At 45.9% G+C, this 27,899-nt stretch overlaps 1 protein-coding gene across 2 annotated transcripts; it reads left to right on the top strand.

Annotated features, from left to right (window-relative positions):
- The first annotated feature begins 383 nt into the window (after nucleotides 1-383).
- Nucleotides 384-27,899, top strand: me31B (ATP-dependent RNA helicase me31b). 2 transcript variants are annotated; one of them, XM_075693446.1, is made up of 12 exons: nucleotides 384-529; nucleotides 1,762-1,872; nucleotides 2,236-2,305; nucleotides 2,887-3,121; nucleotides 3,312-3,455; nucleotides 4,748-4,842; nucleotides 8,068-8,190; nucleotides 10,422-10,547; nucleotides 13,288-13,468; nucleotides 15,675-15,886; nucleotides 24,547-24,655; nucleotides 25,564-27,899. In XM_075693446.1, the coding sequence occupies exons 2-11, from the start codon at nucleotides 1,802-1,804 to the stop codon at nucleotides 24,613-24,615; spliced, it is 1,326 nt and encodes a 441-aa protein (XP_075549561.1). In that variant the 5' UTR covers nucleotides 384-529; nucleotides 1,762-1,801; the 3' UTR covers nucleotides 24,616-24,655; nucleotides 25,564-27,899. The 2 variants fall into 2 exon arrangements, with proteins under 2 accessions (XP_075549561.1, XP_075549560.1); XM_075693445.1 differs by having other exon boundaries at nucleotides 10,419-10,547.

The following is a 27,899-nucleotide window of genomic DNA, read 5'->3' as shown; positions in this document are numbered from 1 at the left end:
GATGTCCTGTGTGTCACAAGTACCACAAAGCCATATAATTTTACCCTGGTGAAGCGTAATACTTACAGCGACAAGTTTAATAAATGGATGTGTTCAAATCTACCGCGTGAATGAAAAAGCGAAACCAGAACTAGCCTCAAGCTTGTTTCATTGGCAACTATTGCATAGCCTCTGCTAGAGGCGCTGCCATCTTACGAAAGGTCATGCTGTGGTCATGCTTGAGCTTATTAGTTAAGTGAAACGGGGTAAACCTCCAACTGTTTACTTTCTAAATTTAGTTTTAAATATGTGTTTAAAAGGTGGTTGCTCTAATGGGTTGTTTGGCATTTTTTTTGCTGATGTTTGTATTAGTTTGTACCCATGATTCCTTTGTGCAGCGGTCTTTTTTTTTAAATAAATGGTCAGCCATCTTGAGAAACGTCAGTCGATGTGTATGCCGAGAATAAATCGTTGTGCATCGGGAAGTGCGCTTGCTGAAAGGACAGTGAATGCTGCCCGTTTGAGTCTACGGTACATGCGCTTCAATACCGTAAGTGAATTTTATGCCTGCTCCTTCAAACTGTGAGGAATTTTTCGCCATATTTACTGGGCGGATAAAGTTGGGCGGTCCGTTAAAAATATCTGCAGCGTGATATGAACCGTGGCTTATCTACCAGATTTCCTATTCAACTGTTAAGCAACCGTATTCTTGTTTGCATGATTCTGTGTAACGCTTACGTAACGGGAAACACTGCTAGTTGTCTTCGTTTCGGCTTCGAAAGCCCTGTGTGTAAGCCTAAAAAGTGTAAATATCTTGCACCACTGTTTGGCACCTTGCTGCTGTATATTTTTTTTTCTTTCTGAAGTGCTTGCGTATCAGATACTGCGTTTGCGTTAGGTTTCCCGAACTATTGCAACGTGCTGCAGGCGACCCGTTATGCTATTGCATGAACCACCCCGGTCCAGTTTTTTTTTCAAGGGCTGTGTGGGTCATTGTGTTGCTGCCGTTCTGGGCCGTCTCGTGACGCCCAGTCTTGTTGCTTTTGTTTAAGCACATTGTTGGCGTTTAGGTTGAAGCCCGCGCTTGCGCTGCGTGCGGAAAACCGAGGTTCGTTGTCCGTCGCTTCTCAAGGTTCGGGTCATTTGGAGCAGTTCGTACGAGCAGTGCAGGGGAAAGGGTAAGCGCTGCTCCGGTTTGGCCGGTATCGTGGCGCCCGGTGCTCGCGTCGGTCTTTTTTTCTTGGTTCGTTTCCTCTCGTTTACCTGTCGAGAACGTTCAACAAAGGCAACAGCCCTACTTGGACCTAGCCTAGTCCCCGAGGTGCGATATCGCTTTGCCTACCCATTATCTTATGGCGTCAGTGAACTTTGGATAATGTGTGAAGCGTGTCTGCCAGTAGCAGTCCTCATTGCTCCTATATCGAGAAGCGCTGTATCTGTTGACATGCTTTGCCACCGCGCTTGCTGATTATGTGCAAAATGAACGTAGCCTGTAAGTGTGCAACCCCCTTCCTTTACGCATGGCGCGCTGGTTTCAGCTAGCAGACTCGAAGGCAGAACTCTGTTCATGAAGCAACCGAGTTGGTTTGTTCAGAAATTTTCTTTCGCAACGTCACCCTCGGCACCTTCGGTGCAGATGACACCAGGTTGCGTTTACCTTACCAGCTGCAGACCAGCTGCTTAGTTGTTGCTTTGAAGGTACTACGAGCTGCAGCTTATTGCATTGAGCAGTTCTTTTGATCATCCTGTGCTAACGCCTGCCACAATGACTTTGCATTTTAGGGCCTTCTACCATAGTTGCGGCGCACTGGAGGAGTCCACAATGTCCACAGTAGCAGAAAACTCCGGGAACCATTCCCCTGAGAAGGCTGTAAACCACACAAACAACATTAGGTTTGTATTTTTACTTGTGTACCATGCTTTCTAACATGATTTGCCCACGTCGCATGTGGGCATCGATTTCGGGGTTTACCTGACTATGTTTGTGTTAAAATAAGTCATATCGCTATTTCGTAGGCATTGTGTGCTAAATGTGCTTATGAATAGTCCACACCATTTCAACAGCCTGGAACTGTATCTTTACTGCTTAGTCTCTATCGGCTATGTGAGCCATGCTGGCTCCATTGACATGTTCTAGGCTGGCAGTCCCGAGCATTTTGTGCATTTAGTAATTAAAAGCCCATGGGTGGCACTATTTAACTAGTAGTAAAATAAGCATTTTCCTTTAGCTTTAGTTCTCCTTGTATTTCCTTTCAGGGATGTCGATGAAGGTGGCTGGAAATCGAAGCTTGTCATACCTCCCCGTGATCTAAGGAAGAGAACATCTGTAAGTTGCGCTTTCTCCATGCATATTTCTAAGCCAGTGTTGATCAGGTTAGATGTTTCGCACACTCTAAAAACAAAATGACTTATTTTCCCATGTGAATGGCTGAAAAAGCAATTTTTATTAGGTGGTTCCTATTGTGGAAACTGCTGCACTTAAATAGCAATCAGCTATAGTTCAAGTAATTGTGTACTTCATTCATGGCTTTCCCCTCAGCTACTTGTAAGTCAATATTTTCAAACATATCTTGCAAGTTCATTGCATATGGGCAGTTGTACTTTCAGGGCATTGCACACCAATAGCCTTCATTTTTATAGCAGGTGTTCCTATTGTTGCCGATTTGCTATATTAAAGGCAGCTAAAAATCTATTCTATATGTCTTAGCACCAGAAACCGACTTTGCAGCCATAAGTTGCCACTTAAAATTCCAGCTGCACATGTGATGATCACCAGTTCTGCTTCAGAACTCAGTGTGACGACATTATACCACTCTCTGACTGTGCAACCATTAAAATTAAGCCAGCGCATGCATCTCACAAGTATGCTGCTCACGCATTCGTGCCCATGTTGCTCCCTCTGTGCAGGATGTCACAGACACCAAGGGCAACGAATTTGAGGACTTCTGCCTAAAGCGGGAGCTGCTTATGGGTATCTTTGAGAAGGGCTGGGAAAAGCCCTCTCCCATCCAGGAAGCCAGCATCCCCATTGCACTCCTAGGGCGCGACATCCTGGCTCGGGCCAAGAACGGCACTGGCAAGACGGGTGCATACATCATCCCCATGCTCCAGCGGATAGACGTCACAAAGGATCACATCCAAGGTCAGTGTCACCATGTCGGTGTCCCTTGACATGTGGCGCACTCCACTGTGTGTCATCGTGATGATCATCAGTTCTGCTACAGAGCCCGTTTGACGACGCTATACCACTTCCTGAGTGTGGAGTGTTGTCCGTGTGAGTTATTGCCGTGCAGAAACGATGCTGAGTGCAGCTTTCCACGCTGTTGTTGCAGCTATGGCCATCGTCCCCACTCGCGAGTTGGCCCTCCAAACCAGTCAAATCTGCATCGAGCTGTCTAAGCACCTGAAGGCCCGGGTCATGGTTACAACTGGTGGCACCAACCTGAAGGATGACATCATGCGCATCTATGAAAACGGTATGGCTGAGGTCCTCACTTTGGCTGTGTATTTGTTGCATTGATTACAAAGGGGGTACAGATTCAATGGGTGACTGACTTTTCCATAGGAGACTGACTTTTGCCAATGCATCTTAGCAGTGTTGCAGGCAGTGAGCGTGTTCCTTGGTTCCACTGGTCAGGTTACTAGTAAAAACGTGCCGACACCACTCGGCATTTGCATGATTCATTGCCTTGTAATGGCTTGGAAAAGGAACTCCAGTGGGGGCTGCATAAATGATTAGCATCAGTTCTGCTTCAGAGCAAAAGTTGACGACATTATACCAAAGCACTGATACGCAGTCACCATCCTTGTGTGGGCCATTAACACATCTCTTGCTTTTGGAAGAATGGTCATGACCAGGATCTCGTGTTACTCGCTCTATAAGTGTACTAAATGAATTGAGTGGGTCGAGTGCGGGCTCTCCGCTGAGGTTTTTTCTTTTTGTCCGATAAGTTGGTGTCACTACCTTTGCCCCACGCACTGGCTCGTTGCTTTGAAAACCCTATCGTAGCTGCATGGAACTTGACAGGTGTTTCAGTGCTTTGAGTTTTGATGCTCGGTGGCGGAAAGGGTGATTTTATTCCCTGCCTACCTGCAGTAAATAAAAGGGCGATGGAAGTGATGCAAAAACAGTGCGCTGAGCAGATGGCAGCTACTCGGCCCGTAAGCTTGCGTCGGCCAATGGCCGCTGCCAAAAAAGCTGCAGCTTCAGGATAAGGCGACAGCAGTGCTGCTGAAAATTTCAATGTTTTTGCATCACCCATGACTTGCCAAGGCATCTGCTGGACCCACTTCCAGGACTATTCTAGTATCTGAGAGCTTGTAGAGGTCGCGCAACCGCATTGGTGGCACATAGTCGCCTTTGTTGAAAAGATTGTTTTGGGTTAGTCGCTCGCATTGGCTGATTGCAGTGCACAGCTCCTGAACCAATTAGTGGCACAGGAACATGACGTATACGCTTCTGCTATTTTTGCGGGGCAATCGAAGCCAATGTGAATGGCATCAATAGCGACATTTCAATGTGGAAACGGGCAGGTCACACTTGATTGTGTGCGCAAGTTGCCTCGAGTCGCTCATTAGTGACCAGTTTCAATTGGTCCCACAACCTGTTAGTCGCTCGTGTGAAATGCCCTTACTTGGCATTCAAAGTTTTGCACACTGTAACAGTCGTGGCAGTTTAGGTTATTAAATATACTTGGTACTCCATACCATAGTGCATCTTTACTTGTCGCTCTCCCCCTTTAGTGACCAAACATGTAACGCATTTCAGTTCACGTGATCATTGCGACACCTGGCCGCATTTTGGATCTCATGGAAAAAAGAGTAGCGCAGATGGACAAGTGCAACATGCTCATTTTGGATGAGGTGAGTTGAGGATGTGTCCCGTGGGAGCAATCATTCTGCCTGTTCTACAAGCATGGTGCACCCTCTGCAGTCGAGACCCATTTGTTTCAAGCTGTCACAAATAGCTAGTTTCTTTGAGGTACAAGGTTTTCTTGCTTTGCGTGTGCTCAAATCTGGGAAGGTAATCTGTAAGAGTCCACTAGGTGGACTCTTAGTCATATCAGAGCACTCTTATTTGCGCGTTTTGTGGGCTGCGGTGGCCTCAAAAGCAGCGTTTTTTGGGGGGGTACTTTGGGGTTGATTAGGTGCTGATAATTACAGAACATGTAGTTTATGAGACATACAACCCAAAAATATTGTTTTTCAAAAATCTTACTTTTTTTCGCAGTTCAGTTTTCGAGGGCCGCGTCCCTTAAAGGGACGCTAAAGGCAAATACTAAGTCAAGCTAAAGTAATAGATTAGTGCTTTAAAATCTCTAAAGCATCAATATTATCTTGAACAGAGCCTTAATAATAGTGAAATTGAGGTAAATGCAGGACATTCAACCACTTACCCAATGACGAAAGCACTCCTTGGTTAAATTCTGTCACTAGCACTCGACTACTCTTGCAAAAAACGTCCTTGTATTGCAAAATGAAGTAAAATCCTATTTGTCCAGTTCTATTTGGTTTTTCGGAAAAAGAACGGTTAAAATTGCCATTTACGATAGCGTGGGCAGTTTTGTTTTTGCTCGACCCTCCGCCGCCATGATTTCACGTTTCAGTACTTTCCTGATCACGTAGTGCTGTGCTGGTTTTGCTGGCTCGCAAAACTCTCACAAACTGCAAATAGCAGAGAATTCAACTTGCATGCGAAGTCTCGAGATGCCGGAATGATACATGCCACTTGACCAAAAAGTCGCTGCGACAGTGAATCCACCTGTCTTGGCTTAGTACCGCCACCTCTCGAGTGCAGTTTTACTCGCTGACGGCAGGAACAGGTGGTTATGGCCTATGCACCACTCCCCCCGTTGGGTGGCGGGAGATTAGAATTTCAAAAAGGTATTCGGACCCTTAAGGTGCAATTTGCTTGTAAACTAAGTCTTCTCTTGGCACGTCACAAGCATTGCGAGGTTTGTGGAATGGTATGTAAACAGTCAAAGCTGACTTGCTATTTGCCTCTAGTGTCACTTTAACGCCTGCTTCACCTCCGTGGGTCGGCCGGTATTGCACTTTCTTTAACATCAGCTCGCATGTGAAAAATTCGTCTATGCACGAACGCGATCCACCAGGTCCTAGGAGTAGAGCTACAGTGTAAAAATTTGCTTTCATGAGACTTTCGTTGTTGTCAAATTGCAGCACAGACAGATAGGGAATTAGTTGCAGAACGAAACTTTACTGTCAAAATTCTGTAAGCCTACATTGGCAACACTTGCTCAAGGATATAAACCCTCATTGCCGAAAGCGAAGTGCGCCCCATCCGTCCATCAGCAGTGGTAGCACTGCCCTGGAGCACTATTATCGGTTGATCGCTTTCGGAGATACGATCACTTTTGCGTAACTCGTTACTGGACACTGAGCAATAGCACTCCACGCACGGAGTGTTTCCCAGCGCATCTTGTTATCAGTAGATGCCGACATGTCTGGTTTGAGCGTGGGAGTGAGAGTGATCGTTTCTTGTATATCCGCAAAGGTGATCAATTGAGATTACGGCCATTTCACACAAATCTACGTCTGCCGCAGTCTACACGCGATGCCTGTCAAGTGGCACTGAAACCAGCATTCTTGACGCTCGATCATGGCGCGATGTGTGGGCAGGCCACGCTGCGGCAGCCATTGCGAGTGCAATAAGAAAGTCCACATCGGCGGGACGTCGCTTTCTTTTTGTGGCACTTTTCTCACTTAGCCGCACATTAAGCACTGCACTAGGTATGCAAAAACCATCGTCGTGTGTTGGTAGCAACATGCGTGCCACTACAAATGGGTGATAAGGTGGGGGCCATGGCATGTTTCCAGCACTTGGTTTTTGTACAGAAAAAAAACGGTGGCACTTGTAATGCGGTGGCATTGTACACGATTTTTGTTAAGCTCATTTGAGCACATTTTGGAGCCTGCTGGCCTTGTTCAAGTCTTGAATATGCTTGGTTATGTTCTGGTAAATTTCGTTAATGCAGGATTGCTGTTCCGCGACATTTTGTTGTGAAGAGCTACGAAATGCATTGAATCCTAGGTGCATTTACTGAGGATACTAAAATAGTATTTTATTATCGAGAGTTTCAACTGCAAATGCAAGTGGTGCGGGAAGAACTCCGGTGGTGGCTGCATAAATGATGAGGACCAGTTCTGCTTCAGAGCAAAAGTTGACGACATTATATACCAAAGCACTGATATGCAGTTGCCATCTTTGTGTGGGCCACTGGCACACGCCCACCGTTTGCGTTTGCAGGTAACAGCAAGTAAATTTACAGTGAAACATTAAGTCGGTTCGATAAAGCATCTGTTCAAAACTTATTGTCATTGATGTCATGCCATGAGGTTTACCTAAAATGAAAATGAAGGCCAAATTTTATTCAATCTTTGCGCCGAAAACCCAGTACCACCAGGACCTTAGTGGGACATGGATTTGTAAGCATTTTCTCATATTTAGGCAATTCTGTGCCTCTGCTGTTCTCTAATGGCATTTAATGTGCTCCCTAATGGCCAATCTTTTTTAATGGCCGAAAAGTGGCACTATCCTATGGTCCCGTCAGATTGCCAAACTCCGAATTGAGTGTAGAGGCACGGCCTCACTATTGGCGACGGAGCAGCATAGAAATCTGATTGGTTTGCAGTCGCATGACCTTGCCTTTTGATATGGTTACGCTGGTGAAAGGGAGAGTACTCTCCATTTGTGGTGATTATTTCTGTACGCCGTCAAGTTTCGCATCAAAACTTAAATTTCTGGTTCCTTTAAATTATAATGTAGTCCGCATTTACCAATAAATGAAATCTACTTGGCCTGTGCAGGCACCTTCAGAATCCATGTTTTGGTATTGTAGAAGGGCAATTTGGTAATGCAGCTCAACATGTTTTCCTCTAAGTGTCTAAGCACATTCCTCCCATTTTGATCATGGGGTTCGTTTCATCCTGGTGAAGTAGGAGGCATCCTATAGGAAGCACACCCTTGTTTGTCATGGTTGCAAAGCGCTGTAGTATTTCAGAGCTGCATTCTTGTTAAGCTTGGCATAAAGTAGGGTACACACATGAGCCGCTGCTTGCACTTTGCAGGCAGACAAGCTTCTCTCCCAGGACTTCAAGGGCTTGCTGGACAAGGTCATCAGCTACCTGCCCCCAGACAGGCAGATTCTTCTCTACTCTGCCACGTTCCCACTTACGGTGGAGCAGTTTATGGTAGGTTCTGCACTACTACTGGCTCGGGTGGATACGCAGGAATTGGGACTTCTATTTTAAAATGACCAAACCTGGCGAGGGGCAGCCCTTTAATGCTATAACAGCACGAGCGCTGAAAAACTGCTGAAGTTGCAAACCCAAAGCTGCACATCGTCTCTCTCGAGGAAGCGGCGCTCCCAGCCTGGGAGTCGACGCATGAATGCCGCCAGCAATGCGCACCATGCAGTTTTGTAAAACAGGTCTCTTACTTTTGTCACGAAATATTACGTGGAAATATTATGTACATAATATATATAATTATTTTGTAGGAGGTAAAGACTGCACTAAGCAGCATGTGCATTGATACTTCTAGACTGCAGTATTCCTGGCTACATATATGTAGTTAAAGGGGGACATAGGTTCTAAAATGGTTCTAAATTTTTGGTTCACTCTGAACAAATCCTGTTTTGGAAGTTTTCATGCGAGTTCAAATTTATAACTAGTTTATACCTAGCCGGCTCCAGAAAGTATCAGTCTGAAACTAAACTTCATGGTATGGGGCATTTTAGCAATTTCTCCTAGCTAGACACGCAAAGTGCATGACCCTAATGCTAAAGAGTTGCTGTAGGTGGGGGGGGATGCTATTTTTATTTGTTAAAAAGCATTCTAAATGAGAAAGCAGACCTACATTTAGTTCAATATTTTTTTATTGTAATTGGCAAAATGTTGTTCGTGACACAAATAGTCATCCCCTAGATCATTTCAGTATGAATGCGCTGATACCAAACTTGTTATTGTCGCTCTACATCATATTTAAAAAAAAAACCTTTCAAGATGCAGTGTGTAAATACAATAATTGAACTGAGAAAAATTCGTTTGAAGTTTACAACTAACTTTTACTACAGTGCAGCTGAAGCGATATTACTGCCATCATTTTATAGGTAAAGCAAATGGCCATACTAAATATGACTGACCTCCCAGGACACTGAGAAAAGCTTGTTATAAAGCTATGTACTGCCCCTAAACCGCAGTGACAAACATTTGCTGCTTCCTGTGCCCATTAGTGGCCTTCAAGCTAAATGAATACGAAAATTGTATAAGGTAGCCTTTCCATAAGCGAATAAACTTGCGTGAATTTCCAGTCAAGAACACACGTGGAATATTTATTGAATGTTGTAAATCAATTGTCATGCCACACATTGCTTTACTACATGCAGGGCCTTTGTTGGCTTGTGCTGTTTTGAAAGCCTTGCCTTGGTAGTGCTACCATCTAGATGCTCCTTTTGGAACTAGCAGCTTGAATTTCCGTCCCGTTGCTCACTGATGCCACATCGAGCAAGATCACTGCACTTCTCGAGAGTTCAGCCAACTCTCCCTCTGAATACTGGATAGTATGCTGTATGAACGTAGTCTTGAATGCCAGCTGGTGTGCTGGCTGACAGTCTGACAGCATCAATCTACAGCTATGCCCAGTAGAATCAACGGTGTTGGTAGAATGTGGCACTTTAGATGAAACAGGTGGTTCCATTCGTGCAGCATGCTGTTGTCAGTGATCTGCAGCCTTTTTGTTTCGTTCATGCTTTCATTTTGTTTTTCCCATAAGCTTGACATGTCACCTTTATGTAAGCGTCTACTGAAACTCTATGTAAACCGGCAGAGACAGTGGCGTGAACAAAACAGAAATTAATGAAATGGCCGTTTCGGTTGGCCAGCCAATGGGAGGTGCAAGATGCCTCGCGTGCACGTGCCCACTGAGGCCTGAAATCTCCATTTGGAAAAAGCGGTGAGAGTGGTCATTCTGTTTGAGTGGCGCCACTTTGAGCCGGCACGAAGTGTGCACAAATAAAGCGGCTTCAAGACAAGCCCAAGATGGGCGGCGGTTGGCCACTGTGTGCGCAGCAAGTTGAACAAATATTGCCTGGCACAGGGCATGTCATGGCTCCCGTAGCACGTTGAACGCTTTATTATTTTTTTTTTCCTATTTACCAATCGAAATTGGCGTAAATAATTAAGGGCAGGTGCTTGAAGGCAAACATTCCTAAAACGAGTTTTTCTCAATCAATTTATCGGCCATCTTTTACCACTCTAGAAACTGCAACCCCCACTTAATCCCACTGCTGTGCATGACCTTGCAGATTTTGTGCGAGATCAGAGAGGGGCTAGTCCAGTTGTGCTGTGCTGCTGAAATCGTGCTACTGAAATCGTGCTGTTACCTCTTGATACAATTGTGCCTTTCACCTTTTGCACAGAAGAAGCACTTGCACAGCCCGTATGAGATTAACCTGATGGACGAGCTGACCCTGAAAGGTGTGACGCAGTACTACGCTTTCGTTCAGGAAAGGCAGAAGGTTCACTGCCTCAACACTCTCTTCTCTAAGGTGAGCATTCCCTTTTCCCGTGTCTTGGCATGCGTGGCAATGCATTACAAGGTCTAAGCGCAATGCTCAGATGTGTGCAGTTGAGTTCAGTTCTGTTTGCACTGTGAATCTAAAATGAATCTAAATGTTTGCTGGCCAAACCTTTACATATGGGAACAATTAAAGGTGTCCAAATAGGGCAGTCCAAGAAGCAGACTTCAAAGGGAAGGCTGTTCTGCCGGCACGGTTACGAGCAACATAGCTTATAATTCTTTAGCTAGGCCTGGCATTTTAGTGCAGTCTCTACTTGATGCATCTCAGCACTTTGGTACATTGCACTCTCTCTCTGCAGTCTTACTTGCGAAAAACAAAATTTACCAAAGGCTGGCAGTGACAACTTCGTCGTGAGTACACTTCACTAGGTAAATTAAAGGGGGACACGGGTCTTAGACCAAAAAATCACGGAAAGAACTTTTTTTGAGAATGTTAAAAGCGTGCAAAAAAGGGTCTTTTTCTGTGACGCGCTTTTGCTGTTTCAAGTTTCTGATTGCAGCAGTCTTGGTCTTGTTTGAAAGAGCAACTCTCCTCATTTAGTTCACTCTACTGTTAGCCTGTGTGCTGAATGGCTATGAAGACTCCGCGAAAAGGTAGTCCCGATGCGCAGTTCCATTCGTCGACTTAGGCACGTGACTGTGATAACGCCATGCCATCGGCAGATTTTCGACGTCATCTGCTCGGGCATGCGAAACGCTGCACAGAACGATGTCGTATTCAGTTTGCTACAAGTCATAAATTCGGCGAACAGTGGAAATGAGAAGTTTAAACTCAAAAGTGCGCCATAGCTTTGGAAGATGCCGGCAAGTTTGCCAGCCGTGCCAAGCCCCACCGGAGTCTCCCGGCGGGCCTCGAATATCGATAGGTCATGGAACTTTTTCGCTCGTTTATGCGCTACTCTCTCTCTCTCTCTCTCTCTCTCTCTCTCTCTCTCTCTCTCTCTCTCTCTCTCTCTCTCTCTCTCTCTCTCTCTCTCTCTCCCAGTGGCCACATTAGGTTCTCGTGCTTTGCGGCGGTTCGGGAGAGGGGGTATCGGTAGTTAACGGAACAACTGTTTTTCGTGATGTACGTGGTGTGGGTCCGCAGCAGCTGTTGCAACAGCAACACTAGTAAGGACTAGTAGTAAGTTCAGCAAATACGTAATAAGCTTGGTTTGTGGAATGTGCGTGTGGTGGGCTTCCTTTCTTTTTTCCCATTTGAGATGGAGGGGAGCGTCGGCTGGCAATCGTGTAAATATGGGTACTGTTCGGAGTGCGCCTATTATGCGCGGAAATACGGTAGTCTTTACTAGATTCTGTCATGCCCTTCATTGTAACGCACACCCATTTTGCGTGGCTAAAAAAATATGGGTGGGGGGAACCCACTCTCAATTTTATCACACATTCGTTTGCCACGACCTAAAATAAGTCCTTTACGGCACCGCACACTTCATTCATTAATACAGGAATACAACTTGCATATTTACTCCTGATGCACTACAGTTGCGATAAATAAGAACGCAGTTTCGCCCGAAAGGCGAAGCATTGATTATGATAGGAGATTAGTAGACGTCTGTACAAAAAAAAAAGTAAGGGTAGCACTTTTATCAGCCGTGTAAATTTTGAAACATTCACTTGCCAACTAAACAAGCATGGTGTCAAGCACGCACAAGCGAGCATGAACACGTCTCGTGCAATGACCACGGAAACATTATCAAAATGCTGGAACGGGGAAGTGCAATAGCAGGAGCGAGCGAATTGACCTTTGTGCAAACTTTCGCTGCAACGAGAACATAGCATGATTCGCCTAGGTGTATAGACTGTCTCCATCGCAGATGACACTTTCAAGCTGGGGGCAGCGCCATGCGTAGCAGCCGCTGGAATAGAAAGTAGTTTCAGGAACTCCGAATGCCTGTGATGTCGCCTGATTTCCATCCATCTCAGCACACGTGATCACTTTCCTGTTAATTGCGGCCTCATGATGAACTCAGTATGTCTTTGCAGTCGGCACTTCCATGCTCGTGGAGCAAATGCGGAAAATGGGAAGACCAGGATGACGGACAGTGCACTAGCCTAAGCACACGTACTACAGCAGAGGGTGAAAGCTACGGCAGCTAGGCTTGAAGCATGTGCGAGGCGGCCATTTTGAAATGCCGATGGCGACATGGTAATGCAGATCAAGGGTCGTACTCTATTCTAACGCGCAGGCTATTTTTGGTCCCGTTTTGTCGGAATAAAGTGCGCATTAGATTCAAATATGGTAAGGTTAATGCTAGGCAATGTGATGTGTCGTCACTTCATGCAAGTTTTATCACTTGCAAGTTTGCATGCCGTTATCTCTCATGAGAGATAAAATTAAATATGCATATTTGCTGCTTGAGGTGGCGTTTGCAACCAAGAGCTATAGTTTGGTTGTGAAATGGCACACAATAAACCTGATCGCAGCAACTTCGTTCAGGGGTGATGTACACAATGTGTCCGAAAATGAAGCAGTGCACCGGACTCCTGAAATTGATGCTGCATTGGCTCCACATAATCGTGCTTCAGCAGTCTTGAGTTGACGGGAAGATACGGGTTCGTGGCTGCATTCACAAAACTGGTGTAAGAATATGTGTATGGGCAAGTTTGTTGACTCTGGAGAGGTCTCCATAGTGCAGACAGGACGGACACTGTTGTGAAGTGGTGTTGGGTTTTCCACGTTGCTTCATTGCCTCCTGTTCCCACTGCAGCTGCAAATCAACCAGTCAATCATCTTCTGCAACTCCACTCAGCGGGTGGAGCTTTTGGCCAAGAAGATAACGGAGCTTGGCTACTCGTGCTACTACATCCATGCCAAGATGTCCCAGCAACATCGTAACCGTGTGTTCCACGACTTCCGCGCTGGCCTCTGCAGGAACCTTGTCTGCTCTGGTGAGTTGTAAGGGGAAACACCCTGTAAATGAACAGCCAGTAGTTTTATACAGTAAAACCTCGTTAAACCGTACCCGCTTAAACAGTAGTTTCGTTTTAAAAGTAGTAAAGTCAAATCCCAGACTCAGCGGCCATTGAACATAATGTGTTTCGTATCCGCATAAACCGTACCAGCTTACTACGTACGCATCGGTTAAAACGTAGTGTTTGAACTTTTCGTCGCGCAAACACTGCGCTGCGCAGTCTCCATCGGGCGGCCCGGCAGAACAACACGCCTCAGAGATCGGAACAACGGCCTCCAAGCGCCCTGTGCGTTTGCGCGTGAAGCCACATCAACATCAACATCATTTCGACGCGGTGCCAGAGAGCGTTATGGCGTCGTGCAAGCGAGGACTTGCGTCGTTCCGAAGCTTGGATAAAAAAGACGCCGGGTGCTCAGCATAGAAGGAAGATTAGACATCGTCCGTGCTATCGAACGTGACACGAAGAAGTCTGCGCTGACACGCAGCAGGGATCTGCTGTTGACTACAGTGTGTGGCATTTGGAATGCGAAGTTGCTCGGCAGCGCTGCTGCGACCGCGAAGATATGTCGGCTACGAGGTTCGACTTTTCGCCATCGTTGCCTCTGTTGTTGCCGAAGTGTCGACTAGCGACAGTGACGAGGACGACACGGAAAGCGATAGCACGGGAGATTCAGGCCCGACAGTGGCATAAGCTGCGCGTTGCGTCAGCCTCATGAATGCAATCGTCGCGACTACAATAGGGGCACGATAACGTAACTCTATTCCAAATGAAAATTATTCCAAACTCCGGCACCCGTAATGAAAAAGGCGCCCCCGGGACTTCTGCAGCACTACTGCGCACGTGCACGGTGAATACGTAACGCCAACGAGGAATCTGCCACGCGAGTGTTTGCCGAGAAGAGGGGGCTGGCTGAAAAGCTGGCACGCAGCTTCAGTAAGTTTGAGGCCGCTGTCGTAGGCCTGCTAGGCCGCCGCGGCATCAAACGAAAATAACACTTTTGTCGCGCGAAGTGAATAAATACTGCATGTTTTTCCCCTTTCATCGCACTCTCTCTGAGTTCCGTTTTCGACAGGTAAGTGGGCGATCTCATGCTATTCGGTTAAACAGTACTACCGTTTAGTACGTACCTTTCCCGAGCTCCGGCCAACTACGGTTTAACGAGGTTTCACTGTAGTACACCTAAAAAAGTTGACCCCACCCACTGATTGATCTGCAGAAGGTTTTCAGTACAGTGCTTTCATAAAAAACTTTAGCATGTATGCGCACACTGGATGTAGTAAAGTTTGCTTTCGAGTGACAGTTTCAGATCGACTCGATGTGAACCAATTCTAGCATTCCTTATCTCAAGGGCTACGAAATTGAGCTTAACCATAAGCCGTTCAGTCAGCTGAAACTGCATGATTGCATTCTTTTGCAGCAATGTTAGCCTGGTGAAAGCATGTGCAATCAGTCTGTTGTGGTGCATTCAAATGGCCTTTAAGCCTGTTCTGTCCTGCAAACATGTGAATTGTCTCACTTTCATAAAACGCCCCTTTGCAACAACTAAATTCCTTTCGCTTAACGAATTTCCTTGTATGCATTGGTGTCCACTGTCATGTTTCTTGGTTATCCTTCATGACACATGCACTGCTCATGTACCCGGCTTTTGGGAAGTGGGGACGTGAGTTTTAGCTTGTCCTGCAATAAATGTTGAGGATAGCAACAGTGCTGGTAGTGATGCCGTGTGACCATTTGTCCTGCAACAAATGAGATTGTCTTACATGGGTGTTCTTGTCGAAGCAATGCAAGATGAAAGGGACTGCAAATTGTTCACTGCGTCACTGACTTTCACCAGGAGATAAGCAGCATGTGGTCAGTTACAGCAATAGCTGTCCTCGCTGGTTAAACTGCGCCAAAAGATTATGCCACCAACCCCAGCTGCATAAGTTTGATCCTGGTACACTATGGATTCCATGGTTGATTCCATGGATGACATATACGGACAAGCTAACTCTCTATTGTCGCTCTCTGCTCATAAGAGTTTTGCGATGGCATCTTCCATGGTCATTCGCACCATCCATTTGATTTACCTTGGCAGCCAGCTTGTGAATTTCTGGGCAGTTATTTGCACGTCTGTGCCTTGCTAGACTCCTGAAATCCATTGGTGGTTCTTGTCCCCCCCCTCCTCCTCCCTTGGGTGCAGACCTCTTCACGAGAGGTATAGACATCCAGGCTGTGAATGTGGTGATCAACTTCGACTTCCCAAAGATGGCAGAGACATATCTGCACCGCATCGGCAGATCCGGGCGCTTTGGCCACCTTGGCATCGCCATCAACCTGATCACCTATGATGACCGCTTCTCGCTGCACCGCATAGAGCAGGAACTGGGGACGGAAATCAAGCCTATTCCCAAGGTTTGTTGCACTGTTTTAAAATGGTCGAACTTTGTTGTAATGCAGTTGAACCATACACGAAAGCGGCCTTGTCAAACTGTTTGTACCTATTGCTGTTTATAACTCGTACCGTCAAAAACCTTGCTATAGTACCTGTGCAAACAAATGCATGGTTTATGCATCAGATGGGTCAGCAAAGCATCTCCTGTTGGTTTGAGTGGCCCGTTGGTGCCTTGCTGTTGAAGTACGTGGCATTAGAACATGAAATTGCAAATTTGATTCTCACAGTCAATCATAAACTGTAGATGGCGCAATCATATGGGATTGGCATGTTCTAAGCCCTTAGCCAAAATATGCATGCACGTCCAGAGCGTATTTGAAGATGTTGAGTATTCGACATTTGTGCTGCCAGAATGCACATTTTGAGCTGCAAATGGAGCTATTTACTGCAACCTTCACTGGCTCTGATCTTGTAGTCTGTGTCATTGTAGCAGCAGAATACTTTTTTGAAATAAGCATGGCCAAAGAAATTCTAGATTTACATAATTATCTGACTATACAGACAAGGGACGGCTGGGGACAATTGGAAGCAATGCGGCTGTGATGTACAGAAGCTAACTCTAATTCTTAAAGTTCACACTTGCTGTAGTGAACATCATTGTTTTAAATGACTGAACTGTTCGATTTTGTGCAATAGCTCGTTTTCTGGCTATCAGTGCTTTTGGCCTGTTCACCTTAAGGAAAGACACTCCTCAAAACCTCTTTATTTCTACTAGAGGTTGCAAGATTCAGCCAATTAGTTATCTGCAGATTTCAAATGTCATTGGTCTTTGTGTAGCACTTCTAGTTCTTGAGTTAAGTGATGTGCAATGGCAAAATATAGTTGTTTGTGGGTGCTTTTTTATGTAACAAATTTCCACAAAACGCATCGTGCTGTACCTTAACTGTTAGATCGCGAAGTGCCACTATCCAGCTAAACAACACGCCAACTGGAACTATGCCAAAAATATTGGAACATTTAAACTTCTTTCAGTTCTCTGAAATACCATATTTATTCAAATCTAGGCCGATAGCTTCTTCCAAATAACCATATACCACCCTCTAGAGTAGGCTTAGATTAAAGGATTTTAATACATGCTAGCTTTTAACTGAATGATACATGAGGTGCATAGCCAGCGCCATCTAGAAAAGTCAGAATTGCAGCCGCTCCTAGCTGCGCCAGTAGCCAACTGGAGTACACGGAATGTCTCCTTCTTTTTTTACCTGTTATATCAGCATGCGGCGTGGTGTTATAATTGCACCAAACAGGTGATGCTGCTATAATGCCGCTTTCAAACTAAATGTTCTGCTAGCTGTAGAGGCATCTCCAAATGTTCAAGCCGGGCAGGACTTCAGCATTGATAGAAATGTTCCTCATTAGAGGGGGCAACGGGGGAACTCCTTTTGCATGCGCCGCAACGAGATGACAAGGATAACGAAGATAAGGCATGTCTATAGTCCAACATTATCGGTGCGTGGGAGTGCGTTGGCAGTATCCAGTTATGTTGGCTAGGCCAATGTGTCAAACTATAGATGCTGTTCCCGCCAACGTAATTTGCGCTCCCTGGCACTGTCGTGACTGTAATAACCCTATATAGCGACGAGGCTAGCAGTGATGATGCCGAGTGAGCTCAGCATGTTCCTATTGAATAAATGCTGTTTTCATTTTGTGAACACTGTCCTCGCTTTGTTCGGCCTACATTCGAGGCAAGTGATTGTCATTCCCCCCACTTTTATTTCCTGGGCGTTCAGGGGTCGGCTTAGAATTGGGGCTGGCCTAGCTTCGAGTAAATACAATATAACCTTGTACTTTCACAACTAATGCTGGGAGATAGTTGCACCCACTTACGATACCTATTTTTAGCAGTACAGCCGAACTTCGATATATCGAACAGCGTGGTGATCACAAAATAGTTCGATATAGCCAGAATTTGATATATAAAGTTGCGTAAAAACACGCATCTGAAACGTTTGCAAAATGACCAATGAGTCAAAGCGCAACCTGGGAACGTTTTTCGGAGTGCGCATTCAGTTGCGCCGCGCACAATATGCCTAGGCCGCGCCGACGTCGTCCGCCAGGAGTGCGCAGTGGATTGCGCCGCACACAATTAGCCCGCACAGACTTTGTCAGCCACGTGAAGTCGGCGCGGCCTAGGCCAGTACCGCGCGCTCCAAACAACGGTCCCCGATCACTCCCAATCGTGGCGCAGTAAATACTCGAAGCTTTACACAAAGTATTTATTTATTTGGCTGAAAGTAATGCAGCAATGTAGCCTGCTTATAGGCAGCCGCGTGCTTAAATACGGGGGTCCTCAACAATCTAAGTGATCCACAAGCAATAGGTCAGTACCCCCTATTGTGCCGCAGAGGTGACGTAGAAGGGCCAACTCGGCTACAACCTCAGTTGAAGTCGGGAGCGGGGCAACATCAGCTCTTGCCGGATCAGCCTCTGCAGCGTCTTCATTTGGCCGCTACTTTAGCTACAGTCTCCACGTCCATCAATCGAAGGATCTTGAAACACTCGATAACAAAGTATTAAGTGGCGTCTGCCAAGGCATCTGTGAGCCCAGTGAGTGCGCACTGTCATGCATCTTTGTGGATGCAAACCGCCAGTCCTCGCAAGGTGCAGAGCGCGGCACCCAGGAGTCAGTGTGGTGAATGCAATTCGTTCACGTTGTCGAACTATACTTGCGGACTGCTTCTTTTGGCTATGAAGCGAAGGCTACGGAAACAAAGCGTACCTCTTTCACTGCTCCTGGAAGTAGTCCCGCAGTTTTGCTCTCGTTTTCTTTAATGGGAAATGTAAGACAATTCTATCTTTAGTTTCACTTTTGAGTTTTCGCGCACCTGAAACCGTCGCATGTTTGGCGCATTCATCAAATGCAAAGTGACACCAGTGTCTTCTGGTGAGTGTTCGTCGCTTGCTGTCCCACCAATCAACTCCCTCAAGAGGCTGTTGACCAACTATAGCAACAAGTATGTTGCATACAGTTTTTCCAGCATCTGCGCGGAAATCAACCAAACCCATCTGCAAATTGCAATCATAGGCATGAGCAAGCGAGCCGACTGCTGCACTGGCTCTACTGACGCCAGCATCGGTTGTGCGTTAGTTTTAACCCGACGCTATACGGCTGCTTCGGAGCTCAGACGCAAGCTGCGATGCTCGCTGTTCAGAACTTGGAACATATTGGATGTGAATAAATATTCATTCACGACGAGTTCATTATATCTGCGTTCATAAGAAGGTTGGCAAAACCGGTGCTGAGTGCGTTCGGGACTACATTGCGTACAAATAGTCATGTGCAGAAGCTCTGCCACGGTAGCTTTCGTTTCATAGCCAAGAAAAGTTGTTCGTGAGTATAGCAAAGCCGCCGCATGCGTACGCCGCTAAGTTCAAATGTTGCCCTCGGTGTGATCGATGTGTGCAGCTACAGTGCGCAGCAGTTGCGAAAGCTCACCGCCTGTCAACAGAGCACACGTGGTCTGCGGTGGCGGAGTTCAATATATCCATTTTACGTCTGACCCCGTTCTTAATTTTTAAAAAATTAAGAATGCATGCGATTTTCCAGGTGATCTAGAAAGTATTTGATATATCCAGGTTTGACTGTATAACAGTTACAATCGGAAGCTGCTGCACCGCCAACTTATGCATGTTTTCCATGGTGAAATAACCTGCTTACTACGTGCACCGTTGCCGCATTATCGGTTATAATGATGAAGTCTGGCTGCTGGGTGTCCGTGCCGAAAGCTAGCGAAATCCTTGAAACAAAAGAAAATGCGTAATTCGAGCTGCTGCAGGATGGCTCGCTGCCGCCCCAACAGCCACCGCGTGTTCATTTTCCAGCCTTCACTGTGCGCTTCTCTCCCGTCGACCCTTCCACCCCTCCAAACACGAATGGGCGGCACTCGTAGCTCTACGCCGCACCACCCTCCTAAACATAAGTGGACCACGCGAACTGTGCTGATCCCAGACAGCTCGCTGGCTCCTCATTCGGCACAGTTCAGCAAACAGCTTAATTGCTCGCATTCCTCTTGGTTGCTTAGAAATCAATCCTGGCTGTGTGGTTTCTCAGCCTCATTTGACTTGCCCCAAAAATGGAAGATGGCTGATCCGCCCGCTGATCATCGGCAATGCACAACATTGCCTGTGAAAAAGTGCACTGTAGAGATTTAGAAACTAAGCGCTTCTAACCAATAAGGCAATCTTCGTGAACATGCTTGCATTAAATAGCAATGGTGTAGACGACAGCAGTGATGTGGCAGGGCAGGCTGCCTCAACGTTGTCCTCGCAGGAAGCCTGGCAGATAATTCAGTCCCTCCGGGGCAGGCATTGCTTTCGCGAGGAACCTTTTGCTGCTCTACGTGGAGCACCTGGATACCTTGAAAAAGGACGTCGGCAAGCTTTGCGTAAAACATGCAAGGCTGACGGACATAAGATTCTCTCGTGCAAGCCAGTGATAAGTACGTGGCAAGATGCTTGTGACGATCTCGCCTTGGAGTTTCTTCTGGATTTATGTCGACAGCTGCGGCTTGTTACACAGGATTAGAGTGCCAAGGAAGCAGTTAAGGGGGGAGGCTACACTTGAAATAAAACTTTTTTATTTGTGGACAGATCTGAACGAAATTTTCACACTTTGTGTATTTTAATATGCAGATTCTAAAAATATAATTAATTTTGCCACAAGATAAGTAGTTTCTGATATACTCTAAATACATTGTATAAGCTGAGTCCTTTGTTTGGAGGAAAATTAGCATCTAAACAGGAAACCCTAACACAGTAATTTGAGTATAAAGACTATCTAGGATGTTCAGGGAGTGCCATAAGGTATTATTCAATGTTCAAGGCTAATCTGAGCAAGAGTTAGAGTTCATCAAAGTTGTGAGAAAAAAATGCCATCTTGACATGTCAAGCATGTGACCCATTTCAAAAACTTTTTGAGAAGAGTGCTGCTTTGAAAAGGTGCATATTGCTTACTGCATACATTTATCTTTCTGGCAAAAAAAAAATTATGTTGATAGCTGAAATAGGACAGAAGCTATTTTACCTCCAAAATTGGAAGTCTGTCGGTATTGTTGTTTTGAGAAATCAAGGAAAAACATTCTGCAACATCTTTATTGAGAACATACCAATAAAATCTCAAGGAAATTCACCAGGGGCATAATCTGGATACATCCTATCTTTTTGCCGCTTTTTGGCCAGCTTCCTTGCGCTCAAAGAGGCTTCTCGCTTCTTGCTGGAGTTCGCACTTCGAAGGTCCGGCGCTCCGGACGTTTTCCGGCGCTCGCTACTTTCTTCAGTCGTGAAGGAAACTGTGCCTGCACGATCTGTGCCAACACGCGTGGCGTGGGCGGACGAAGTGTTGACGCTAGACGTGCCAGTTTGCAGCTCGGAACTCGATCCGGTAGAATGTCCAGGCAGACCAGCAACCGGCAACTCCGCGAGTATGACAGGCCTAGCCGCCTTCCGTCGCGCATTCCACAGCCGCTTCACGCGTAGTAGCCTTGAGACGACAATCTTTTCCAGCCATTCGGGCAGCGAAATGAGCATCTTATCAAACGTCGCGAAGCAAGCGGCTGAACAAACGTAGACAGCGGCGCGATGAAACCAGAGATAAACAAACTTAGCGAGCCGCGTGAGCGGTCGAGCGCGCGCCGACGAGCACCGGACCAATAGGAGCGAGGCGCGCGGGGGGTGTGCGCGCTTTGGCCAATCGGCGGCACGGACGCATCCTCCAGAAATGACGCGATAGCGTCGGTTTCCCTTCACCGACGCCATTTTGAACTGGTGCAAAATGCGCACAAAGAAAACAGCTTCAAAACAAGCGCAAGATGGCGGCCATCGGCCACCGCGTTCGCAAATGGTGACGGCGCGAAGTTTGAACATTTTTGACCAAATTTTGCTGATTTCGCGTTCACCCTGGCCCCTTTAAGCGCGATTTTTTATTATTTTCCGATTAAATTTAGCTTCTAGATTTCGCGGAGGGATTCTTGAATGTATAAACGTAGCGAAAATGCACTTTTCCGAAAATCGACTTTTTTGTGATTTTTTGCCGTTTCAAGACCCGCGTCCCCCCTTAAACGAGTGTACGCAATTGGCAGCCTTATGGAGGAAGGTGGTGCGGAGGTGCACAGGGCTCCCCGCAATTAGTTTTCTCACATCAGCTCTCCCATCCCCCTGTTTTGAGATTTTTCATGTAACCTGGTTATAACAATTGGTTATTACAATAGGGTTTTCATGGCACTTCAATATTGTTGTAAGGGAGTTCGACTGTACGGTGCACTCCACTTATAGTTGTAAACGATATCTCGTTATACGTGGTATCGCTATGAGCCTACTTAAGTGTCCAGTTTAGGGCTATAAAAAAAACCCTTATATAACAATACATTATTCACTGCATATAGAATATAATGATCAAAATTTTGCCTTCTGGACGGTGTTTTTCATGCAGAATAATCGTAAAATTTGCACTCCTACGCAAGTTCGTATCTGCCACTATTAGACGCGCAGTGTGTCCCCGCAAACACCACTTAAATTTCCCGCCTGCGCACCAGTTAAGAAAGCCACAGAGCATCGTGGATCGCGCCAGCTGCCTCGCATCGCCCATGATCAAGATATGCGCGAGGAGATGGGAAAATAAAAACGCGAGAAGCGAGACGGGCGCCCGCCTTTTGCCCCTTCCTCAGAAAGCGCGGAAATGCGCTGCGAAAGCAGCAGCAAACAGCCCGGTTGATGGAAGACGGCACCGACAAAGTGCAATGTTGTAGCGCTTGAGACGCAAATTTTTCAAGGCTTACAGTACGAGCTCGCACAGTAGTGCCGTGATCATGACGGCTGCAACCAAGGGCCATGCCGATCGATGGAAAAGGGGGGCTTCGTGTGTCGTAACGAAACCCCCCCATGATAGTGAAACCAATATGGTGGAAAGCCGCTGACGTTGCTGACCTGTGGGATCACGTTGCTGCTGATGATGAAACGGGTGGTGCTTCGATGGAAGAGCTGAGTGCAGATAGTGCTGCCTCGTTATGTGAAGAGATCTCGGACGTGGCGGTCATTGTCGCGACAGACGGTGGTGTGAAATGTGGGAAACGAGGTTGACAATCGCCAGTCATTAGACAGTTTTAGTTTAGCGTACGCTAAGCAGCGCACGTTTTCTACAATTTTAGTTGGCCGGCGATATCTTTGGATTCAGAGGCCATATGCCGTCGTTGAGACTATTTCGCGCCTTTAGCGACAGGTGGCGCTGACATCTCGAATGTTTCTTTCGTTAGGCTTCGACTCGTTTGAAACGAGAAGCGATCTCGAAAACACCACGAGGTTATCCATAATACTCTGTCGTCGAAGCGGCCTGAGACTAAGCGAAAGCAGTTTACAGTCATTTGCTACGAACGAAGTCCATTTTACAAAAGCAACGCCAAATTCAATTCGAAGTGGGCAGCCGGGACCGCCGCCATGTTTCCCGCAAGCTCCGCAAACGCCGCAAAAACGCTAGCTCGTTTGCGTTGCGTACGCCCGCTATACCCAGTATTTCGTTTAGCATTCAGCGCATGCGCAGTGACGATCCGCTATTTTTTAGCATACGCTATACTAAAACTGTCTATTGACACTGGTTTCATGCACACTAAATTATTGGCTCTAGTGTTTGCGCAGTAGCTGGGCACTGCAGTTGTGAACTTGAAACTTCCGCAAAAGCAAGTCTGGATGCTTTCAGCATGCTTAACGCTTGATGAGCTGGTTAGAGGTATAAACATTATTTTTCACTCTACTTTATAAGTCTATTTTTAGCGCAGATGGCACATCTAGTTTTTGTGCTACAAAGATACGGTCGGCAGCTTTTTTTATTTACGCCAGTCCATATATCAAGAACCAAAACAAATCTGTTATAACTGACCATTGCTATAAGTAGACTACTCTGTAGCACTTTCATGTAGACATCGGCATAGCATACATCCTCTCGAAGTTGGGTACTAACCTCTTTTTTAGTATAGCACAATTATGTCTACAAGGGTTATTTTCATGGGATTGTGATAGGAGTTGGTTGAAGTTTGTTTCATATTTGGATAGATATTCGCACTTTGTGGTTTACAAGGCTGAAGTAAGCCACAGCGCAATGCTTCTTGTGCAAATATGCTTGCAGAATCGCTATTTTGCCATTGTGTAAGACATAACTTAAGAACTGTAGCAGCTACACAAACTGACAATTGAAATCTGCTTGAAAAATCTAAACTAATTTTCTAACCTCTTGTACGAGTACTACAAAGGTTTTCAGTCTCCCCTTTATGTTGAAGACATTTGATTGGATGAACCAAATGCACCAAAATCACTTTCTTAACTTGAACATCGCAATATTAACCTTGGTGCTTAAAACTGCCTTTTTTTCCACCGTGGGAAATCTAAATGCAGGGTTTGAAAATTATCTGGAACATGACTAGTACAGTACATCTTGTGCCCTGCTGTCACGTTTGCTGCTTTTGTTTTCCATTTGTGCCTCGTACATTTTACTGAATGATGAATGCAAAAAAGTCAGTTCTGCTACTGAAGGTAGTCTGAAGATGCATTGTTTCTGATGCCAATGTTTTGTTCGTAGCTTCGACTATCCTCAAATATGCAGCCAATAATGTAGATTTTGCTCTCAAATGCTTAGGTCATTGACAAGAACCTCTACGTGCCAGAGCTGCAGCTAGAAGATGCAGAAGCAAATGCCAGCAAATAGGAGCCAATCATCATGTATTTTTTCATTAGCATAACTCATGGTAAGTTGTTTTCTTATCCAATCTGAAGTACAGTGTAATCACAACGGAGCTGAAGTTATAGCCATTACTTATAATTCCACCCTTGCAGCCAGGCTTGCTGTCTGGTTGCAGGGTTGTTGCATTTAATTATCACTGCGCAAGCTGAATCTCCTGATGCAAAAGGCTGAAGCGCACCACTGCACCGATTCTTTTTTTCCACATGCTTGTCTTCATGGTTGCTTTCTCTAAAGCAACTGCCAAAGCCGTTGTGTGTTCACATTGCCATCCTCGCTGTAGTGGCACAACAGCGTTTGGCATTTCGTAAACGAGCAGGCAGAGCACTGCGAGCGGGCCTGATCTCCTGCAACGATCGTCACTAGACAAATGCATGCATCAAGCAAAAAGTTTCCTTACACTTGCATTCACTGTGTGCCAAGTGTTTGAAATCAAAGGTTTTCAGTGCCCTGTCAGCATGCTTGCGAGATATCGGGCCAATCGTGGAGTGCATTGAAGCAGATTTGCCAACATTCAATTTTGCAGGCTCCTTAGGGGCCACAGAAACGTCGGAAAAACATGAATGCAGGTCCTAACTGCCCCCCCCCCCCCCCCCCAGGGGCCAAAGTCGCCTCAGGCACGTCCGAAGTAGCTCTGAAGGACTGCCCAGTACATTTATTGGGCACATCTGTGCTTGTACTGTGAAAGACGTGTGCATGCGTGAATAATGCAGTTCAATCTCTTAACGAACTTCAATATAATGAAATTCTCAAATGTAACAAATTATTATAACTTGTCTGTAGAATACATACATGTATTTAGAGCCTCAATACAATGAAGTGTTTATACACGATTTCAATATAATGAAACTTCACTGCCGTCGCGAAGGAATACCGAGCAAGTAGCACACTAAGTTGTCTTCTTTTCTTTTCCAGATTTTGTACATCACTTCCAGAAGATTCTGTTGTATACTGTACAGAAGGGAAAATGTGCGTGGATGTGCCTGTGTGTGTGTGCGTGTGTGGTTGTCCTGCAAGAAAAACTAAAAAAAACATGGACTACTGCAAATGAAGTTCGTGGGATGCCTGAAGTGAACAAGTATTTATTTCTCCTGGAAGTGTCGCCTCATGCCATAACTTATACTTTTTGTCGTGCTAGAGTTGCTGGGAAGCTAATTCAGCCTGTAAGTGTGAAGACAGTGGGAACTTATCTTTAGGAACAAGTTCTTCTTTTTCTTTTTTTCCAATTATGTAAATTAATATCTGCAAGAACAAGTTTTCTTTTTTTTTTTCACCTGCCATGTGGTGCTGCTTTGCCCGTGACATTGTACAGGACAATATTGTGGCTTGTGAGCACATTACAATGGCATGATTACCGCCACACCGAAGAGACGGTTGCCACTCCTCTTCACTTATTAATTGGATGCTGGCCAGAACTGACCTTGCAACAGTCAAGACTGCCTCTGTCCCCTCCCGCTTCTGCTCCAACATGTCAAGACCCAAGATGGGGACAGTGTGTGCAACAAGTCCTCGTTCTGCATCGTGATGTGCAGTGTGTGTTCTGGACTCTGGACTTTTATACACCTGTGTGGACTTTATTTCAAGCGAAAGAATAAGGCAGGGCCCACGCACTCTTGATGAGCAGACTGAGGTTTTTGTGAATGGCCATGCATTTAGCCTGACTTCGTTTTAAGTTTCGGTTATTAACAAGTGCTAGACTCGCTATCAGTTAAAGGCAAGAACTTTAGTTTTCCCCAAAGAATTGGCACCTGTTGGCAGCAAAAATTCCTTGCTCTAATGACAAAATTTTGGTGTGCTGTGATCGGTAGTGCACTTCGGACTATACTGACATATTGATATAACAGAGCTATCTGGAATAGCAAGAACTTGTCGGACATACTTTTTGCATTGATGTACTTGCCAGCTTTTTTTTTCCCTTCAGACGTTTTCACTTTCATTCGTGTTGGCTCTGTAGAGGTGCCTTGCATGAAGCATGTTTCGACAGCCCACAAATTGTAAATGTTTGAAGCTCTCAAATGCGTCGCGAGACCACTGGTTTGTTTCGAGCTGACAAAAAAAAAGCCACCCCCCGTCAAAGCATGCGCAGCCAGGCAGGCAAACGGGCCCGATGATTGTTTTGCAGACAACTCGGATGTGTCGTACCGTTGCAGCTGCAGGCCCCCCCCCCCCCCCCCCCTTAGGCCTTGTACAAAGTGTATATTTGTATTATATGTTCTCAACCAGTGTGTCGCCTCGTCTGTCGGAACAAGATTTTTTGGACTAGACACTTCGGGCAGACGAGGTCTGCAGGCCCAGACACGCATGCAACCACGTTGCTCACACACACAAATGCTGTGTGGCTCTCCTACTGCGCACAGTCGCCAAGATGCCCTCCTGTATGCTTGCTGCTGTGATGGTGGCCATCAAGAGTTGACCTGCCTGTTTGCAACTGCTTTGACACTTCCCATCCATATCCCCCGTCCCTCAGTTTTTTGTTTGTGCAGGTGTAAAAACATATTTGCCTGCCCCCCACTCTTCCCTCAGTTTTTGTTTGTGCAGGTGTAAAACATCTTTGCCTGCCACCCCTCTCTTCCCTTCCATGTCATTTTTCCTTACTATGCTCGTGCTTCCTTGCACAATTTCTTTGACCTTTCCCTATTTTTCCTCTTACAAGCTTGCCATAGGCATGCTTGCAAAGTGCCGTAGCCTGCAGGAAGTGTGGACGCTGGGTGCTGTGCAGGTTTTGGAGGAACCCCCCCCCACGACTGATCGGCTAGTCGCACGGTGTCATTTAATTGCAGCAAGTGACCAGAAACTTCCTCCATTGCCTTGCCCACCACCCGGAACCTGTGGGTGCCCAAATTTCCTCGAACCTCGGGTCATTTGGCCTCCCGGGGTCGCCCACTGCCAAGCTCCACGCTTCCTTGCTGGGCACACTTGTACGAGATTTGGAACACTAGGCCAAAACAAATTTTTCAGATATTTTTTGTGCCAAGTGGAGGGATTTGTTTGATTGTCGTTCGGTGATAATCGAAATTGGCAAATTCTTTGTTTTTCCGTCGATGATACGTTTTGATAACAGTTCTGGTAATTAATTTTCCTAGCGGCAGTTTTTCTTCGTCCCTCTTACTTGAGGTTTATATATGCAATACGGCTGTAAGATGTGCGATTGGCCTGATTCGTTTATTGGCTCAAGTGAAGACCATATCCATTAAGAATGTGATCAGAATAACACGTGACCTGCCAAAATAAAAATTTATATCTTTTATAAA

This window comes from Dermacentor variabilis, chromosome 5 (assembly GCF_050947875.1).
Source record: "Dermacentor variabilis isolate Ectoservices chromosome 5, ASM5094787v1, whole genome shotgun sequence".
NCBI lineage: Eukaryota > Metazoa > Arthropoda > Arachnida > Ixodida > Ixodidae > Dermacentor > Dermacentor variabilis.
This window is presented reverse-complemented; position numbering and strand designations above follow the sequence as displayed.